General features: G+C 41.9%; 1 protein-coding gene across 2 annotated transcripts in view; it reads right to left on the reverse strand.

Annotated features, from left to right (window-relative positions):
* LOC128663675 (scavenger receptor cysteine-rich type 1 protein M130) overlaps positions 1-17,714 on the reverse strand; it is a 200,299-nt gene that overhangs the window by 76,091 nt on the left and 106,494 nt on the right. For both annotated transcript variants that reach the window (XM_053718117.1, XM_053718118.1), the window contains exon 3: positions 1,491-1,635. In XM_053718117.1, coding sequence (XP_053574092.1) covers positions 1,491-1,635 — 145 coding nt within the window. The remainder of the gene's footprint in view (positions 1-1,490; positions 1,636-17,714) is intronic.

Below are 17,714 nucleotides of genomic sequence, written 5' to 3' on the forward strand. Positions count from 1 at the left end.
TGCCCTAGGGGCTTGAACAGAAAAACCTGAAGCCTTGGCATTCAGGCGAATAATTTGCATATTTGCGTCACAAATAAAAGAACTAGCCACCCTTAAGGCCTTGATTATTTCTTGGATCACGTCGAGGCGACCCTCCACCTCGATCAACTCAGATAAGGAGTCGCACCAGTAGGTAGCCGCTCCAGCAACCGCAGCAACAGCCACTGCCCGTTGAAACAAATATCCCTATGTTGAAACATCTTTCTTAACAGAGTTTCTATTTTCTTATCCATGGGTTCTTTAAAACGACAAACTATCCTCAAGGAGAAACTTGCTGTAAGAGGTAGAGTGTGCCTGAGAAAACTAAGCAAGGGATTTGTAGAAGGAAAATAAAGAGGACAGAAGAGGCTGCGTGTGCCTGAGAAATGAGGGCAATAAAAGGTAAAGGATGAGAAGACTGATGTGCATAAGAAAGAAAGATAAGGGGGTGAGAAAGACAGCTTGATTAATGGAAATGATAAGAAGAACTCCATATGAGAAAAGGAAGGAGGGGGGTTAAAATAGACCAGTGTGGGAAGGGTAGGGCCACAGATTACAGGTACATATTTAGGTAATTGAGAGTCATGAAGTGCTAGTGTGATGTAGACGTGGTTGACAGAAGGGGCAACAAAGAAGGTAAAGCTGTATGTGAGGGAAAGGAAATGAGATGGAGGAATGAGGAGATGCCTGTGTGTACAGGTGAGGATATGGGCTGGGGTGAGGAAAATAGGGTTAAAAAGGCAGAAAGAAATTGCTGTGTGTTGTGGTAGATGTTAGTCGGAAATACTTTTAGAAAATCTTTCTGATTTGAAGAATAATGTGATGGGTTGTCTTTATTGATGTCACTAGTGATGTTGTTGATGATTTAGAAATTATAATTTCTAGGTGTATGATAATATTATGGGTAATGTCACTACTGATGGCATTGATGATGGTATAGATAATGTTACTAGTGATATCATCGTTGATTCTTTGTGTAAGATGATTTTGAAGATTATGTCACTACTGATGCCATGATAAAGTCACTAGTGATGTCATTGATGACTTAAAAAAATATATAATTTCTTTGATCTGTAGGATAATGTCATGGGGGGTCACTGCTGATATCATCAATTGTGTAATTGGTGATGTAATTGATGATGTCATCAACAAAGTCATGTGAGATGTAATCAGTGATGTAATTGATGATGCCATGCAAAGCACCCAGGGAATTTCCTTGCCTTTTACCATTAATAACTTAAACTTAAGTTTTTTGGCTATATATATATTTTTTATATATATATATATATTTATATTTATGGTTTATTATTTATTTGCATTTTTTTTATTTATTTTTTTAAGAACACCTATTTTAACTTTAGGTAAGTAAATACAAAAAGCTTACAGATGACATTTAAATATTCATTAGAGAAATACTGGTGAGTTAACAACAAGCAAAGAGAAGAATAATTCAATATACAATAGGGCAGTACCTGTACAGATTATCCCCTCAATGGCACTGAGAAGATCCCGAGGGGCGGATTCCAGTATCCATGTAGTGTTTGGTGTCCCACATCCTGATTCTTGACAAACAACTTGAGCAAGCGGAGAATCCACATCCCAGTGATCATCACACACCTGTATTCAGTAAAACAACAAAAGTTAAAGCTCCTATCAATCATAAATGGGTTACCCTTAACCATGTATAGGATCACTCTGACATAAAGGTAAAGAGCCAGTCCAGTATAGAAAGTAAAGGACGATAAAAACAACTGATCCATTATTATTTTTTATAAACATAACTACATTTTTGTTTGTTAGAGGGGCACTCTAATCTAATAAACATAAATAAATTTGTATCTAATTATGTGTTTATACACCAGGTGTACTCTTGCGTAATTACAGAGCAGATCCTCACAAATGATCCGAAAGCGGACGTAAGCGGCAGTTCGGATCTTTTCGTAGCCGGATTGATTTTAGTGAAAGATCACCACACTAGCATATGAATCAATTTGGCTACAAAAAGATCTGAAAGGCAAGAGCGGCCGCCTACTTCTGTATTTGGATCCTCCAAAAGGAACCCAAATGCACATCTCTACTGATTAGGACACAATGTGTGATTGGAGGCTACTTCTGATTGGCTCACGTGGCATGTCCTGGACAGACGTGGCAATACTTTGCGAATCCTGAGCTCAACTGTAAATATGTGTCAAACCCCTAACATATAATTACAATCAAGTTGAATTCTTTTGCAAAGGTGCTGGCTTTTCAAATTCAAACCCAATCTAAAAAAAATGAAAAACTCCATAAGAAGTAATTTATCGAATGCTTTTCAAATTAATTTGGGCCACACAAATACACACCATACCTTGTATGGAGACAATTTCAAATTCTACATCTTGTATGTGTTGAAAAACACAGTTTTGATTATTATTTCATGGCTGTTTGTGTTAAAGTGCTTGTGCATGCTTAAAGGGACATTATACACTCATTTTTTCTTTGCATAAATGTTTTGTAGATGATCTATTTATATAGCCCATGAAGTTTTTAAAAAAAAAAAAAATGTTTAGTTTTGCTTATTTTTAAATAACATTGCTCTGATTTTCAGACTCCTAACCAAGCCCCAAAGTTTTATGTGAATACCGTCAGCTACCTTCTCCAGCTTGCTCCTATTTGTGTAAAGGGTCTTTTCATATGCAAAAGAAGGGGGAGGGGGGAGTGTCTTATTTCCCACTTGCAGTGGGCTTTCCAGCTACCTTTTCTAAGTAAGTTTTTAAACAGTTTTATACTGGATTTTTATATCAGTATCTGTGCATCTTATTCTTTACAGTAGTGTCTATTACATGCAGTTATATGAAAATGAGTGTATACTGTCCCTTTAATGTGCTGCCACCAATCAGCAACTAGCTCCCAGTAATGCACTGCTGCTCCTGAGCCTACCTAGGTATGCATTTCAAATAAGGATTCCAAGAGAATGAAGCAACTTAAATAATAGAAATAAAATGCAAAGTTGATTAAATTTGCATGCTCTGTCTAAAATAAAATGGGTTCTTGCCTCTTTAATATTTTTGGTTAAATAAAAAACCTGCATTCAAGCATACTAGACTGTCATAAACATTAAATTATCATTGCACACAGTTTACACTGATCTTACCAAAAACTTTCAGCTTATCCTACGCTGTCATTAAAATAGCTCAGGTTTTCACCTTATCTACTAGGCATAAAGGAACAGATTGCCCTTTACAACTAGCATTACCAAATTTCAGAATCTATAAAATGTGTAGAAAACAAACATATTAAATAAAATAATCAATATGTTTAAAACTTTAGAGCACTAAAAAAATGGAAACATAACATTTATGTCCATTCACTTCACACTTCCAACAACACTCCATCACAGGCTGAAGACACACCAGCAATAGCTTAACTGTTTCAATAATATTTCCATATAACTTCTATCTGGATAGGCAGGAAGAAGTGCACTAGACACTAGGTACAGACACCTAGACTCGTCTCGCCTCCCTATTTAAACCAGATAGGACAGATGCTAGAAGAGACGATCACATCTCTAGAGGTTTCAGAAGGCATCTAAAGCCTAAAAATAGGTAAATTCCAGGACCCAAACTGATTAAGTGGAAATTCTTTGAACTATGTGAACAGCAGCTTCTGTTGCATCTCACATCCCTCTTTCACTAAATAGAGGGGAGCTTACTTCCCAGACTTCATATATTATAGGCTCATATTACGGTAATACCAAAGACAGGTAAAAACAATGATCATTCAACAAGCTTTAATCCAATTCATTATTAAAAAGGGATATAAAATCCAAATGTTTTCTTTCATGAAGCATGTGATTTTAAACAACTTTACAATGTACTTTGATTTTTAATTTGTTTTGCTCTCTTGGTATCCTTATGTAAAAATGATACCTAGGTAGGCTCAAAAGCTGCTGATTGATGGCTGCACATACATGCCTCGTGTTATTGGTTCAGCTAGCTCCCATTAGTGCATTCCTGCTTCTTCAACAAAAGGATACCAAGATAATTAAGTAAATTAGATAATAGAAGTAAATTGGAAAGTTGTTAAAAATTGTATTCTTTATATTAATCATTAAAACATAAATTATGCTTACCTGATAATTTAATTTCCATCTGTGGGAGGAGAGTCCACTGCTTCATTCATTACTTGTGGGAATTAAGAATCTGGCCACCAGGAGGAGGCAAAGACACCCCAGCCTAAGGCTTAAATACCTCACCCACTCCCCTCATCCCCCAGTCATTCTGCCGAGGGAACAAGGAATGATAGGAGAAATATCAGGGTATAAACGGTGCCAGAAGTGTAATTTAGGTCCGCCCACCGGAGAAACGGGCGGGAGCAGTGGACTATCTTCCCACAGATGGAAATGAAATAATCAGGTAAGCATAATTTATGTTTTCCATCTTAATGGGAAGAGAGTCCACTGCTTCATTCATTACTTGTGGGAACAAATACCCAAGCTCTAGAGGACACTGAATGAAAAAAACGGGAGGGTAAAAGGAGGCGGACCCTAAACTGAGGGCACCACAGCCTGCAGAACCTTTCTCCCAAAAGCTGCTTATGCCGAAACAAAAACATAAAATTTGTAAGGAAGACCAAGTCGCCGCCTTACAAATCTGCTCCATAGAAGCCTCGTTCTTAAAGGCCCAAGAAGAGGCCACAGCCATAGTTGAGTGAGCCATAATCTTCTGAGGAGGCTTATGTCCCGCTGTCTCATAGGCCAGACGGATAATGCTCCTCAAACAAAAAGGCAGTGAAGTGGAAGAAGCCCTCTGCCATACAAATCTGCTCCATAGAAGCCTCGTTCTTAAAGGCCTAAGTAGAGGCCACAGCCCTAGTTGAGTGACCCATAATCCTCTGAGGAGGCTTATGTCCCGCTGTCTCATAGGCCAGACGGATAATGCTCCTCAAACAAAAAGACAGTGAAGTGGAAGAGGCCCTCTGACCCCTGCGCTTCCCTGAATACACAACAAATAAAGACGAAGTCTGTCTGAATTCCTTCGTGACCTGAAGATAAAACTTCAAGGCCCGAACCACGTCCAAATTAAGAAGCAACCTTTCCTTTGATGGAGAAGGATTAGGACACAAGGAAGACACTACTATTTTCCTGATTGATGTTACGATTCGACACAACCTTGGGAAGAAAACCCAATCCAGTGCGAACAGCCTTATCAGCGTGAAAAACAAGGTAAGGAGGCTCACATTGCAAGGCCGCTAACTCAAACTCTGCGAGCTGATGCAATAGCCAGTAGGAATAGGACATTCCAGGAAAGAAGTCTAATGTCAAGCGCATGCATAGGCTCAAATGGAGCCCTCTGCAAAATCTTAAGAACCAAATTTAAGCTCCAAGGAGGAGCAGAATTTCGAAAGACAGGTCTGATCCTAGACAGAGCCTGAACAAAGGATTGAATATCAGGAAGCTCTGCTAGCTTCTTGTGCAACAGTACAGATAAGACCGAAATCTGACCCCTTAAGGAACTGGCAGCAAGACCCTTATTCAGTCCATCCTGGAGAAAGGCCAGAATCCTGGATACCCTAACCTTGTGCCAGGGGTATCCACGTTCCTCACACCAGGACAAGTAGGTACTCTACACCTTATGGTAGATGAGTCGAGTGACCGACTTCCTGGCTTGAATGAGAGTATTAAGCACTCTCTCCAAAAATCCTCTCTTGGCTAAGACTAGGTGTTCAACCTCCACACAGTCAGCCTCAGAGAATTGCGATTTTGGTGTAGAAGGGGACCCTGAACCAGCAGATCTCTGTGACAGGGTAACCTCCATGGAGGAGATGATGACATCCCCACAAACACCTCAGGATGGAGAGACCATTCCTGGATGAAACAATTGTCTGCTGAGAAAATCCGCTTTCCAGTTGTTCACACCCCGAATGTGGATCGCTGAGAGCGAACAATTGTAGTTCTCTGCCCATTCCAGAATCCAAGATACCTCCCTCATGGCTAGGGAGCTTCTTGTTCCCCCCTGATGGTTTATGTAAGCCACAGAGGTAATGTTGTCCGACTGGAACCTTATGAACTCCAGGGGGGGCAAAGCCCTCAGAGCGTTGAATATCGCCCGGAGTTCCAGAATATTTATCGGTAGACTCAACTCCTCTCGAGTCCACCTGCCCTGTGCCTTTCTGGCACCCCAAACAGCTCCCCATCCTGATAGAATTGTGTCCATGGTCACAATCTCCCAGGATGGTCTCAGGAAGGATGTCCCCTTGGACAGTTGTCCCGGATGGATCCACCAAGAGAGGGATTCCCTCGTTCGGATGTCCAGAGATATCTGTTGGGATAGATCTGAGTGATCGCCATTCCACTGTCGAAACATGCATAACTGAAGAGGTCTGAGATGGAACCTGGCGAATGGAATGACATCTATGCTGGATACTATGAGCCCAATCACCTCCATACACCTGGCCACAGATGTCCTTGAGGAGGTCTGAAGGGCAAGACAGTTGGACGCAATCCTGGAACGTCTCTGATCTGTCAAGAATATCTTCAAGGATATGGAATCTATTATCGTACCCAGAAATTCCACCCTGTTGCTGGGGACCAGAGAACTCTTTCCTTCGTTTATCTTCCATCCATGAGATCAAAGGAGAAGAAGAAGAGCCCTCGAGTGATCCTCCTCGAGACTGCAGGATGGAGTCTGGACCAGGATATCGTCCAGATAAGGAGCCACTGCAATACCTCTGGCTCTCTCAACTGCAAGCAGTGCTCCCAGAACCTTTGTAAACACTCTTGGGGCAGTCGCCAGACCGAATGGTAGGGCCACAAACTGGTAGTGTTGGTCCAGAAATGCGAATCTTAGGAACTTGAAGTTGTCCTTGTGGATCGGTACGTGAAGGTAAGCATCCTTCAGGTCTATTGTCGTCATAAATTGTCCCTCTTGAAATAGGGGCAGAATCGATCTGGTCGTCTCCATTTTGAACGATGGGACTGACAGAAACTTGGAGGACTCTAACATATCAGAATCCTCCATATCTTGCGCCTTTATTATGGACTAGATATAAGCTAAATGGCACCTTTATATCCCAATGGCCGGGGCACTCACCACCAATCAACAGCTTCTGAGCCTACCTAGGTATACTTTTAAACAAAAGATACAAAGAGAACAAAACAAATAAGATAATGGATATAAATGGGAAAGTTATTTAAAATTGTATCTGAATCATGAAAGAAAAAAAAAAGGGTTGCACTTTTCTTTAACGCGCCCGGGATATTCTGATATCGCTTGCGCACAAACGTTAGCACACCACTTGTAATCTAGGCTAGAATATCTTTAAATGGCCAAGATGTGTCTTCATTAATTCTCATAAAAATCAGGAGGTGTGCTCTCACACGACCATAGAAACATAAGGTCTACAATAAAATCGTCGGACTCTGATTGATGAACTTTGCATGTATCCTGATACATACAATATGGGGGTATCTCAGTTCTTGCATAGTACATTCTTGCATGTTTTATTTGTCCAAATCACCTTGCTATTTTCATATGCTCTTGAGTGAATGAACGGCAGTTAAACTTAGCATCTTGTTATAATTGCATGTTTTTTCCTCTGTTGATTACCCATACTGCATTCATGCTATCCACACACTGTAATAGCTTCCTCTCTGATAATAATATAAAATGGCATGACAGGTAAAAGAAAGGAAAAAATAAAATAGGTAAACATTATTGAGCCGGTGGGAAAGTGGCCCATTTCCTGAAAACTGATGTCATGAATCCTAATTATAGCTAAATATAGCAACAAATATACTAAAAATAACCTGCTATTTACCTGCTGCAAATTGATAAGATCTACAAGACATTCCAGTGATTGGAGAGAAGTTAACACGTAATTCCAAATGGAAAACAGTAATTGAAATGGGAAAAGTGTGCATGAATATGTAAATCAAGAATTTCATCATAATCTACATTAGGTTACTCTAGAAAATGCATAAACCCAGAACTACTTTAAAGGGACATGAAACACAATTTTTTTTTCTTTCATGATTCAGATAGAGAATGCAATTTTAAACAGCTTTCCAATTTACGTCTATTGCTTTATTTGTTTTGTTTTCTTGGTATCCTTTGTTGTAAAGGATACCTAGATAGGCTTAGGAGCTGCTGATTGGCAGCTGCACATAAACGCCTCATGTTGTTATTTGTTCACCTAATGCATTAACTAGCTCCCAGTAGTGCTTTGCTGCTCCTTCAACAAAGGATATCAAGATGATGAAGCAAATTAGATAATAGAAGTAAATTAGAAAGTTGTTTAAAATTATATTCTATGGGGGATATTTATCAAAGCCTCAACTATGCTGCATTCGCCGGCACCAATACGCTAGCCTAACATTGCGGCCGCGGACCTGAATACGATCTCCATATATATATATATATATATAAAAAAAGACGGCAAAAAGACGCGCACCAAGTACGGGGAGATGAGCATCGGACTGTTGTTAACAGTCATCGATCTCACATCTATTCGGCTTTTAACCAACTTTATTTATACCCTGTCACTAAACTAAACACTAAATTACGAAAACAAACAAACCACATTATCAAAAATAAAACAGAATTACACCTAATCTAATAGCCCGATCAAAATAAAAAAGCCCCCCCAAAATAAAAATAAAAAACCTAGCCTACAATAAACTACCAATGACCCTTAAAAGGGGCTTTTGTGGGGCATTTCCTCAAAGAAATCAGCTCTTTTACCTGTAAAAAAAAATAAAAACACCCCCAACAGTAAAACCCAAAAATCTAAAATGACCTAAGCTCCCCATTGCCCTGAAAAGGGCATTTGTATGGGCATTGCCCTTAAAAGGGCATTTAGCTCTTTTACATGCCCAGATCCTAATCTAAAAATAAAACCCACCCAAAAAACCCTTAAATAAACCTAACACTAACCCCCGACGATCCACTTACAGTTATTGAAGTCCCGCTTGAAGGATCCAGCCGACAAGAAGTCTTCATTCGGGCGGCCTCTTCCATCTACATCCAGCCGGCGAAGTTCTCATCCAGGCGGCAAGAAGTCTTCCTCCAGACGGCATCTTCTATCTTCATCCATCCGGGGCACAGCGGGTCCATCCTGAAGACATCCGGCGCGGAGCTCCTCTTCATACGTTCTCCGCCGTAAACTGGAACTTCAATGCAAGTGACGTCATCCAAGATGGTGTTCCTTGCATTTCTATTGGCTGAAAGGTTCCAATCAGCCAATAGGATTGAACTCTCATCCTATTGGCTGTTCCAATCAATGATTGGAACAGCCAATAGGATGAGAACTGTTTTTTTATTTGGGGGGTTGGTTGGTTGGGTGGTGGGTTTTACTGTTGGGGGTTGTTTGTATTTTTTTTTTACAGGTAAAAGAGCTGATTTCTTTGGCGCAGTGCCCCACAAAAGGCCCTTTTAAGGGCCATTGGTAGTTTATTGTAGGCTAGGTTTTTTTTTTTTTTTTGATAGGGCTATTAGATGAGGTGTAATTCTTTTATATTTTTGATAATGTGGTTTGTATTTTTTCGTAATTTTGTGTTTTTTTATTTTTTGTAACAGCTTTTATTTTTTTTTGGCAATTTAGTAATTTTTAATAATGTTTAATATTAGATTTCTTTATTTAAATATTTTATTTGATTTTCATAATAAATACGTAACATTGCACCCAACGGTGCTCCATACGTTACATAAGCTTAGTGAAAGGATATGAAAAATAAAAAAGAGAGACAATGGCAATGTAACCCGCATCTGGGCTAGATCATTGCCTTTATCACAATACTTCAAAGTTATATTCAGGAACATAAACAGAAAAATAAAACTACTGTATCAGAATGTGAGAAAACATATATAAATGTTACAGGTGGGGGTGGGTAAACAGAGGGGGGGGAGTTAAGATAAGGGAAGTGGGGTAGGTCGGGAAAAACCAATAGAAATCTTCTAGCAGTCTGAGTAGGATACTCGCGGGGTGGAAAGGGTGATTGTATTACCATTCCTGTCGGGTAGGAACAGGGGGGGGGGGAATTACCCTCAAATCTGGTTGTGGAGAACACTATACATCTATGCGCGGGAACCATTGGGTGTCGTACTTGGATTTCCACTCAGCCCATATTAGTTCAAAAAGGTCTACTTTTCCAACGGAAAAGAAGATATTCTTCTCCATTGAGTACATATACGCCATGAGCCCGATTATGTCAGACCATGGCGGGGGATTTGATGTTTTCCAGGATCTAGCTATTGAGAACTTAACTGCAGAGAACAGATAGATACTTAAATATCACTGATACTTTGGCAGCCTACAAGTACCTATATGGAGTAAGGCTATTTCCGGAGTTCTAGGTAATGTTATCCCTAAACCGTCTAGAAGGGAGAAACAAGCGCTCCAGATTGGCTTGATCTTGGGGCAACTCCACCATATGTGGGTCATGTCGCCTATCCGACCACATTTCCTCCAGCATAGGGGTGTGGATTAGGGGAATATTTTGGCTAATCTAGTTGGGACGTAGTACCAGTGGGTGAGGATTTTAAAGTACGTCTCGAAAATGGTGATACAATGTAAGGCTTGCTTTGTGAGTGTGAACGTACGCTGCCAATCGTCACTAGATATGGATACATTGAGTTTTTGTTCCCATTTTAAAATGTAAGAGGCTTTATCATCTGGAACAGCGCCATCCATTAAATTATAATAGACGGACATGGGTTTCCCCAGTCTGTTCCCCTGCTTCCACCTAGTTTCCCCTAGTGTAAGTTGCCGGTTTGAAGAGGGACGAAACCCCCAGCTAGAAAGTAAGCTTGTTACTTTGGTGTGTTCGAAGGTTAGGTAGGGTGGGATTTGAGCTATGGCTCTGAGCTGATCTAGGGTAATAAATTAGTCTGATTGCGTTGGTGACCACATATCTGCAACTCTCACTATACCCAGTCTTGTCCATGTGGTTGCATGCGAGTCTGGTAGTCCCGTCAGAAGTCCAGAAATAGAGGTGATAGGGGAGGGGTGGGGTGCTATGTGTTTATAGTGCCTAAGCTGTTCCCATGTGGCCAGGCATTCTTTTATGATAATGTTATCTATTGCCAAGGTCCGTCTGCAATGTGGAGGGGTCCATATAAGATCTTCTAAAGAGATTTGATAGGGAAGCGAGGCTTGTTCCAAAGATCTCCACTTACTGTTGAAGTCTTTGACGCCCCATTGTGAAATATGCGTGAACATCGCCGCCTCAAAATATCTGGTTATGGATGGGGAGGCTGCCCCCCCCATGTTCTCTTGTGCGCTATTCTAGGGGGCTTGCCCTGCCATATATATCAAGTAATTTCACTTTGGAACTGAAGTATGGTGCGTTTGGGTACCCGGATCGGGAGGCACCTAAATAAATAAGTTAACTTGGGGAGAATGCTCATTTTGATGGCTGCTACTCTACTTAGCCATGATATCGGTCATGTTTTAGGGATCTAAGTTCTGACAGAAGAGGTTGATAATTAATTTTAGCCACTGTTGGAATATCATATGATAGTTTAACACCTAAGTGTGTGAAATGGGAGGTCTTAATGACAAACTTATATTTATCTTGGTTATCCTTGGCCACTTCATCTGGGAAACCCCTCAGGAAGACCTCTGTTTTATGTTGGTTGAGATTAAAGTGGGACAGACTACCGAACTTCTCTAGGGTCTCTAAAAGTCTGGGTATGGTTTGTAGGGGTTTAGAGGAAAAGACTGTGGTGTTGTCCGCAAAAGGTGCCACCTTATGGGTCGTTCCATGTATAGTTCCCTCAAGTGTATTATCTTTTCTGATTTGGGCTGCCAAAGGCTCTAGTGCCAACGCAAATAACAGCGGAGAGAGGGGGCACCCCTGCCGTGTCCCGTTAGTGATGGGGAAGGGGGTAGAGTTGAATCCCAGTCCTCTGACCGTTGAGGGGTGGTAGTAGAGTGCTTTGATGGCCAGGATCATTCTTTCCGGGAATTGAAAGGCACCCAAGACCTGCCACAAGTACTCTCATCGGACCCGGTCCAATGCCTTCTCAGCGTCGAGGGAAATTACTGCCATGGGCCTATTTAATCTGTTAGATTCTGTGAGGATTTTTAACAATCTCCTTGTATTATCTGGGCCCTCCCTACCCGGGATGAAACCCACCTGATCGGGATCTATGAGGCCTTGCAAAAGATTAGAAATTCTGTTTGCAAGCATTTTTTTAATGTCCGAGTTGAGTCAGAGAGATCGGTCTGTAATTTGTGCAAAGCGTAGGGTCTTTATCCAGTTTAGGGATGGTAATTATGGTCGCCTCGAGGAACTCTTTGATAAAAGCACCTTAGGAGTTTGCTAGGTTAAAGAAACTGAGCAGTAGCGGTGATAATTCCTGAATGTAAGTTTTATAAAAGATTGCTGTATACCCATCAGGCCCGGGAGCTTTAAGAGGTTTTAAGTTTTTGATGACATGTTTTATCTTTTGGAGCGAGAAGGGGTTATTTAAGGGACTCTTTTTGATCTGCGTTAAAGGGGGGAAGTCGTAGAGAGATTAGAAAAGAGCTAATAGTCTCAGAAGGGGCAGGAGTAGTGGAATCATTATCTTGTACATTATATATGGACAAATAATAGTCTCTAAATTGCTGACCTATTTGAATTGGGAGTTTAAAGCTCTGACCTCCTTTTTTAATAAGATGAATTTGAGAGGCGCCTACCTGCTGTCTAAGTCTATTGGCTAGGACAGCGTCGGCTCTATTGCCCTTGGCATACATGGTTTGTAGTTTGAGGAGATTGCCTTGTGTCTTTTTATACTCAATTTGTCCTATGTGGAGTCTAATGTCTTTAATTTTGTCACTCAGTCCTGGTGTGTCAGATGTGCGCTGTTGCTGTTCAAGGTCCCTTAATTTGCAGTACGCCTGTGATAGCGATAGCCCTGCCTGTTTACGCAAGGACGCTTGTTTTTTTTAATAATGAGGCCTCTTATGGTGGCCTTAAATGCCCCCAAATGATGGCATCCCTAAGTTGCCGATTATTGTTTGTATTAATAGTAAAGTTAATTTCCTTTCTCAATTCTTCCCTGAAAGGGACGTCTGAGAGGATGAGATGGGGAAGTCTCCAGGAGGGTCTAGACATGGCTGCGTCACCGGAGCGTATGTTAATTAGCAGTTGGTCATGATCTGACCAGGGACAGATAGAGATGGAGGCTAGTTTTAGCATGTCAAGGGTATCCGCGTGGGAGAAAATGTAGTCAAGTCTCGAATAGGTGGAGTGCGGATGAGAGAAGTGGGTGTAATCTCTCTCTGTTGGGTGTAGCGAACGCCATATATCGAAATACCCAAACTGTGTCATTAAGGTTCTAAATCTATCACATACAGGGTTTGCCTTAGGGTGTTTTGAATTGGCAGGCTTAGCTTTCCTGTCTAATTTGTCCTCCCATACCATATTAAAGTCTCCTGCCAGGATCACTCTGCCCTGTTTGAGTTGCTCTATTTTTCCTAGAATTTTATTCAAGTACCTAGGCTGAAGTGTATTTGGAAGGTATGCAGAGATTAGTGTGTATTGTACATGGTCAAGGGTGCAAATCAAAATGAGAAATCTGGCCTGGGGATCCCTAAATACGTGTATGGGTTCAAAATGTATGAGGCTTCCTTTTGCTCTGTGATGTCGTAAGGATATAGTGTTTAAACCCCTAACATTGTGCGTGAGGAATCTGAGGTGGGCCATGGTCTTACCAGTAGGTTGTACCTTGAGGTGGGAAGCGTGAGCCAGAATGGGGTTGGAGGGGTTAAATACTTAGTTGGTGTTAGGAGTGGGGTAGAGCAAGGGACAGGGGTGAATGGGTGGGGGGGGGGGGGGATTGGTGGAAGTAGTCCACCTACGTAGGACCCTAGTATGGGCCCCTAAATCAGGGGGGAAGCTAACGTGAACTTAGTGATAAAGGCTGATAAAGTCAGCCCCGCTCTCATACAGAAATTACAATAGTATAAACAAGCCCAAGCCCTTGCTGGTCCGGTTCTATCAGGATACCCCAATTTGCCAAGAGGGTACTGCCCAGTGAAGGAGAGGAGACAACATGCGTTTTGTTATCCTTTGTGATTATGAGTTTAGTAGGGAAGCCCCATCTGTATTTAATGTTGGCCTTAACTGCATAGTCAAGGGAGCGTAGAGTCTCCTTTGTTGCAGAGTATGAGCTGACAGGTCCGGCAGCAATTGGATGTCCTTGAAAGTGTCCGAAAGTGTAGGTTTGCTGAATGCAGCCTGCATCAGTCAGTCCTTAAATGTAAAGTTATGGAAACACACCACCACATCCCTTGGTTTATCCAAAGCCATCGATCTTGGTCTAAGGGCTCTGTGTGCCCGCTCCATGGTGTGCGAGTTGCCCTCAAGGGGGCTTAACAATTCTGAAAAAAGGGATTTAAGGAATTCTTGTAACTCGCCTGTAGGAACGCTTTCTGGGATACCCCTAAAGCGAACATTGTTCCTTCTGGCTCTACAGGGAGTGCAGAATTATTAGGCAAGTTGTATTTTTGAGGATTAATTTTATTATTGAACAACAACCATGTTCTCAATGAACCCAAAAAACTCATTAATATCAAAGCTGAATAGTTTTGGAAGTAGTTTTTAGTTTGTTTTTAGTTATAGCTATTTTAGGGGGATATCTGTGTGTGCAGGTGACTATTACTGTGCATAATTATTAGGCAACTTAACAAAAAACAAATATATACCCATTTCAATTATTTATTTTTACCAGTGAAACCAATATAACATCTCAACATTCACAAATATACATTTCTGACATTCAAAAACAAAACAAAAACAAATCAGTGACCAATATAGTCACCTTTCTTTGCAAGGACACTCAAAAGCCTGCCATTCATGGATTCTGTCAGTGTTTTGATCTGTTCACCATCAACATTGCGTGCAGCAGCAACCACAGCCGCCCAGACACTGTTCAGAGAGGTGTACTGTTTTCCCTCCTTGTAAATCTCACATTTGATGATGGACCACAGGTTCTCAATGGGGTTCAGATCAGGTGAACAAGGAGGCCATGTCATTAGATTTTCTTCTTTTATACCCTTTCTTGCCAGCCACGCTGTGGAGTACTTGGACGCGTGTGATGGAGCATTGTCCTGCATGAAAATCATGTTTTTCTTGAAGGATGCAGACTTCTTCCTGTACCACTGCTTGAAGAAGGTGTCTTCCAGAAACTGGCAGTAGGACTGGGAGTTGAGCTTGACTCCATCCTCAACCCGAAAAGGCCCCACAAGATCATCTTTGATGATACCAGCCCAAACCAGTACTCCACCTCCACCTTGCTGGCGTCTGAGTAGGACTGGAGCTCTCTGCCCTTTACCAATCCAGCCACGGGCCCATCCATCTGGCCCATCAAGACTCACTCTCATTTCATCAGTCCATAAAACCTTAGAAAAATCAGTCTTGAGATATTTCTTGGCCCAGTCTTGACGTTTCAGCTTGTGTGTCTTATTCAGTGGTGGCCGTCTTTCAGCCTTTCTTACCTTGGCCATGTCTCTGAGTATTGCACACCTTGTGCTTTTGGGCACTCCAGTGATGTTGCAGCTCTGAAATATGGCCAAACTGGTGGCAAGTGGCATCTTGGCAGCTGCACGCTTGACTTTTCTCAGTTCATGGGCAGTTATTTTGTGCCTTGGTTTTTCCACACGCTTCTTGCGACCCTGTTGACTATTTTGAATGAAACGCTTGATTGTTCGATGATCACGCTTCAGAAGCTTTGCAATTTTAAGAGTGCTGCATCCCTCTGCAAGATATCTCACTATTTTTGACTTTTCTGAGACTGTCAAGTCCTTCTTTTGACCCATTTTGCCAAAGGAAAGGAAGTTGCCTAATAATTATGCACACCTGATATAGGGTGTTGATGTCATTAGACCACACCCCTTCTCATTACAGAGATGCACATCACCTAATATGCTTAATTGGTAGTAGGCTTTCGAGCCTATACAGCTTGGAGTAAGACAACATGCATAAAGAGGATGATGTGGTCAAAATACTCATTTGCCTAATAATTCTGCACACAGTGTATCTTCCACATCCGCAAGCTTCAGCTCCAGTTGAGTTATTTGGTCGGCCAAATTCTCGGCATAAGAGAGTAAGTTGGAGTGGTCAGTAGCAAGATCATTGTGCTGCCGTTCCAGAGTATCCACCCTTTCTCCTATATTAGCTATGTCCTTCCACAGTTCTGCTGAGCTGCATTGAATTTCAGATGTAATAGATTTGGTTTGAGCTGCAAGCATCTTCTTCAAGGTGTTTTCAGTGATGTAATGTTGCAGATGTGCCGTGGAGTGTGCGCTCGACTGAGAGCCTTCGTCCTGAGAGTCCTGATCACTAAACAATCTCTCGCCCTGGGCAGGGTCTGTGGAACGCTGGGAAAAGTGGTCTAGGACTGTTTTCTTAACCACTATAGGGGTTTTAGGATGTCTCCTCGAGGTGTGCGGCAAGTAGGAGTTATAACGGTCTAAACCTGTCTATCTAGAGCATATATAAAACACGGATATTCAACATAAAAGTGAGAGCGGGGCTGAGGACCACCTAAGCATTTGAATTAGGTCATCCTTCGTGTGATATCACCAAGTGTATATAAGCTTACAAATTGTTGTATATACGGCGGTCCCTACAGACCCCCACGCACCTCTGGGAAAAGGGGATACGACCGTGAGGAAGAGGAAGGGGAAAGGGGAAGTGACCAGCCCAGACAAGCTGGGCCGGAAAGGAGGAGGTGCGAGGGGGTCAGCAGCAACCAATCTCCACCAGTGAAACTCACTGTTTACAATTAAAATCCTAGTACAATTAATATATGCAACAGAGCAATACAATAAACCTAGAAGATAATACAGTTATATAACACTACCCTTCGGGTGGGGTCCCAAAGACAGTAAAGCTGACGCAGCAGCTATAAGGTGGAGGTTGTACACACTGGGCCTATGTAGATATGCTCCTGACCTTGATTTGAATAAGAGGTGGAGATGGGGCAAATCCCAAGTTATGGGCTTATAGGTTCTAGTGAGTGCTGGGTTAAGTGTTAACGCTATGCACTATGCAGGGTCGATATGATTAGGATTTAAGTACCCTCTAGGGGTGGTAGCCCGGTGGCTAAAAATAGAAAGGGAGTCTGGTAGGGTAATATAGGTTCTACTGCACTGTGTGGCAAATACACTATGAGTGAAGGAAGACACTAGCCAAAATCGTGGACCTGGATATTACCCAGAGCGTGGAGTTTAGTAAGTGGCTTGTAGAGTGTGAGGCCACAGGTGTGTGGTGGGCCGTTGTTGCCAGAGTAGCATCTATAATCCAAATGCAAGAAAAATAAATAGAGACATAAGAATAACACTAAACTCTGGGTATGGACCACAGAGGTACATATAAGCTGGCGCAGCAGCCAAAATGCAATTCTGCAAACAAAATACACAGTGTCCTAGTGTTTTAACCCAGGGTTCTTAGAGAAATGTGTTTCAAAGTGCCTGTGTGATGGGGTGCTGGTTCAGGCCTAAATAAGAGAGAGAGTAGTGGTACTCTCCAGCGGGTGTTTATTCACTCCTCACTCCTAAGCAACCCCTAGAAAGGGCAGAGACACAAAAGGCTTCCCCACGTGTTCCAGTTAAAGTAGCTTAAAATCACCCGGACAGTAGGGGGGTTTTGGGATAACGTTAGTCCCTGAGGGAAGGACACAGTGGGGGTCTCAGTAGTGGGAAAGTACAGGTAGATCAGCTCTAATATC

The sequence above is a fragment of the Bombina bombina genome, chromosome 6 (genome assembly GCF_027579735.1).
Source record: "Bombina bombina isolate aBomBom1 chromosome 6, aBomBom1.pri, whole genome shotgun sequence".
NCBI lineage: Eukaryota > Metazoa > Chordata > Amphibia > Anura > Bombinatoridae > Bombina > Bombina bombina.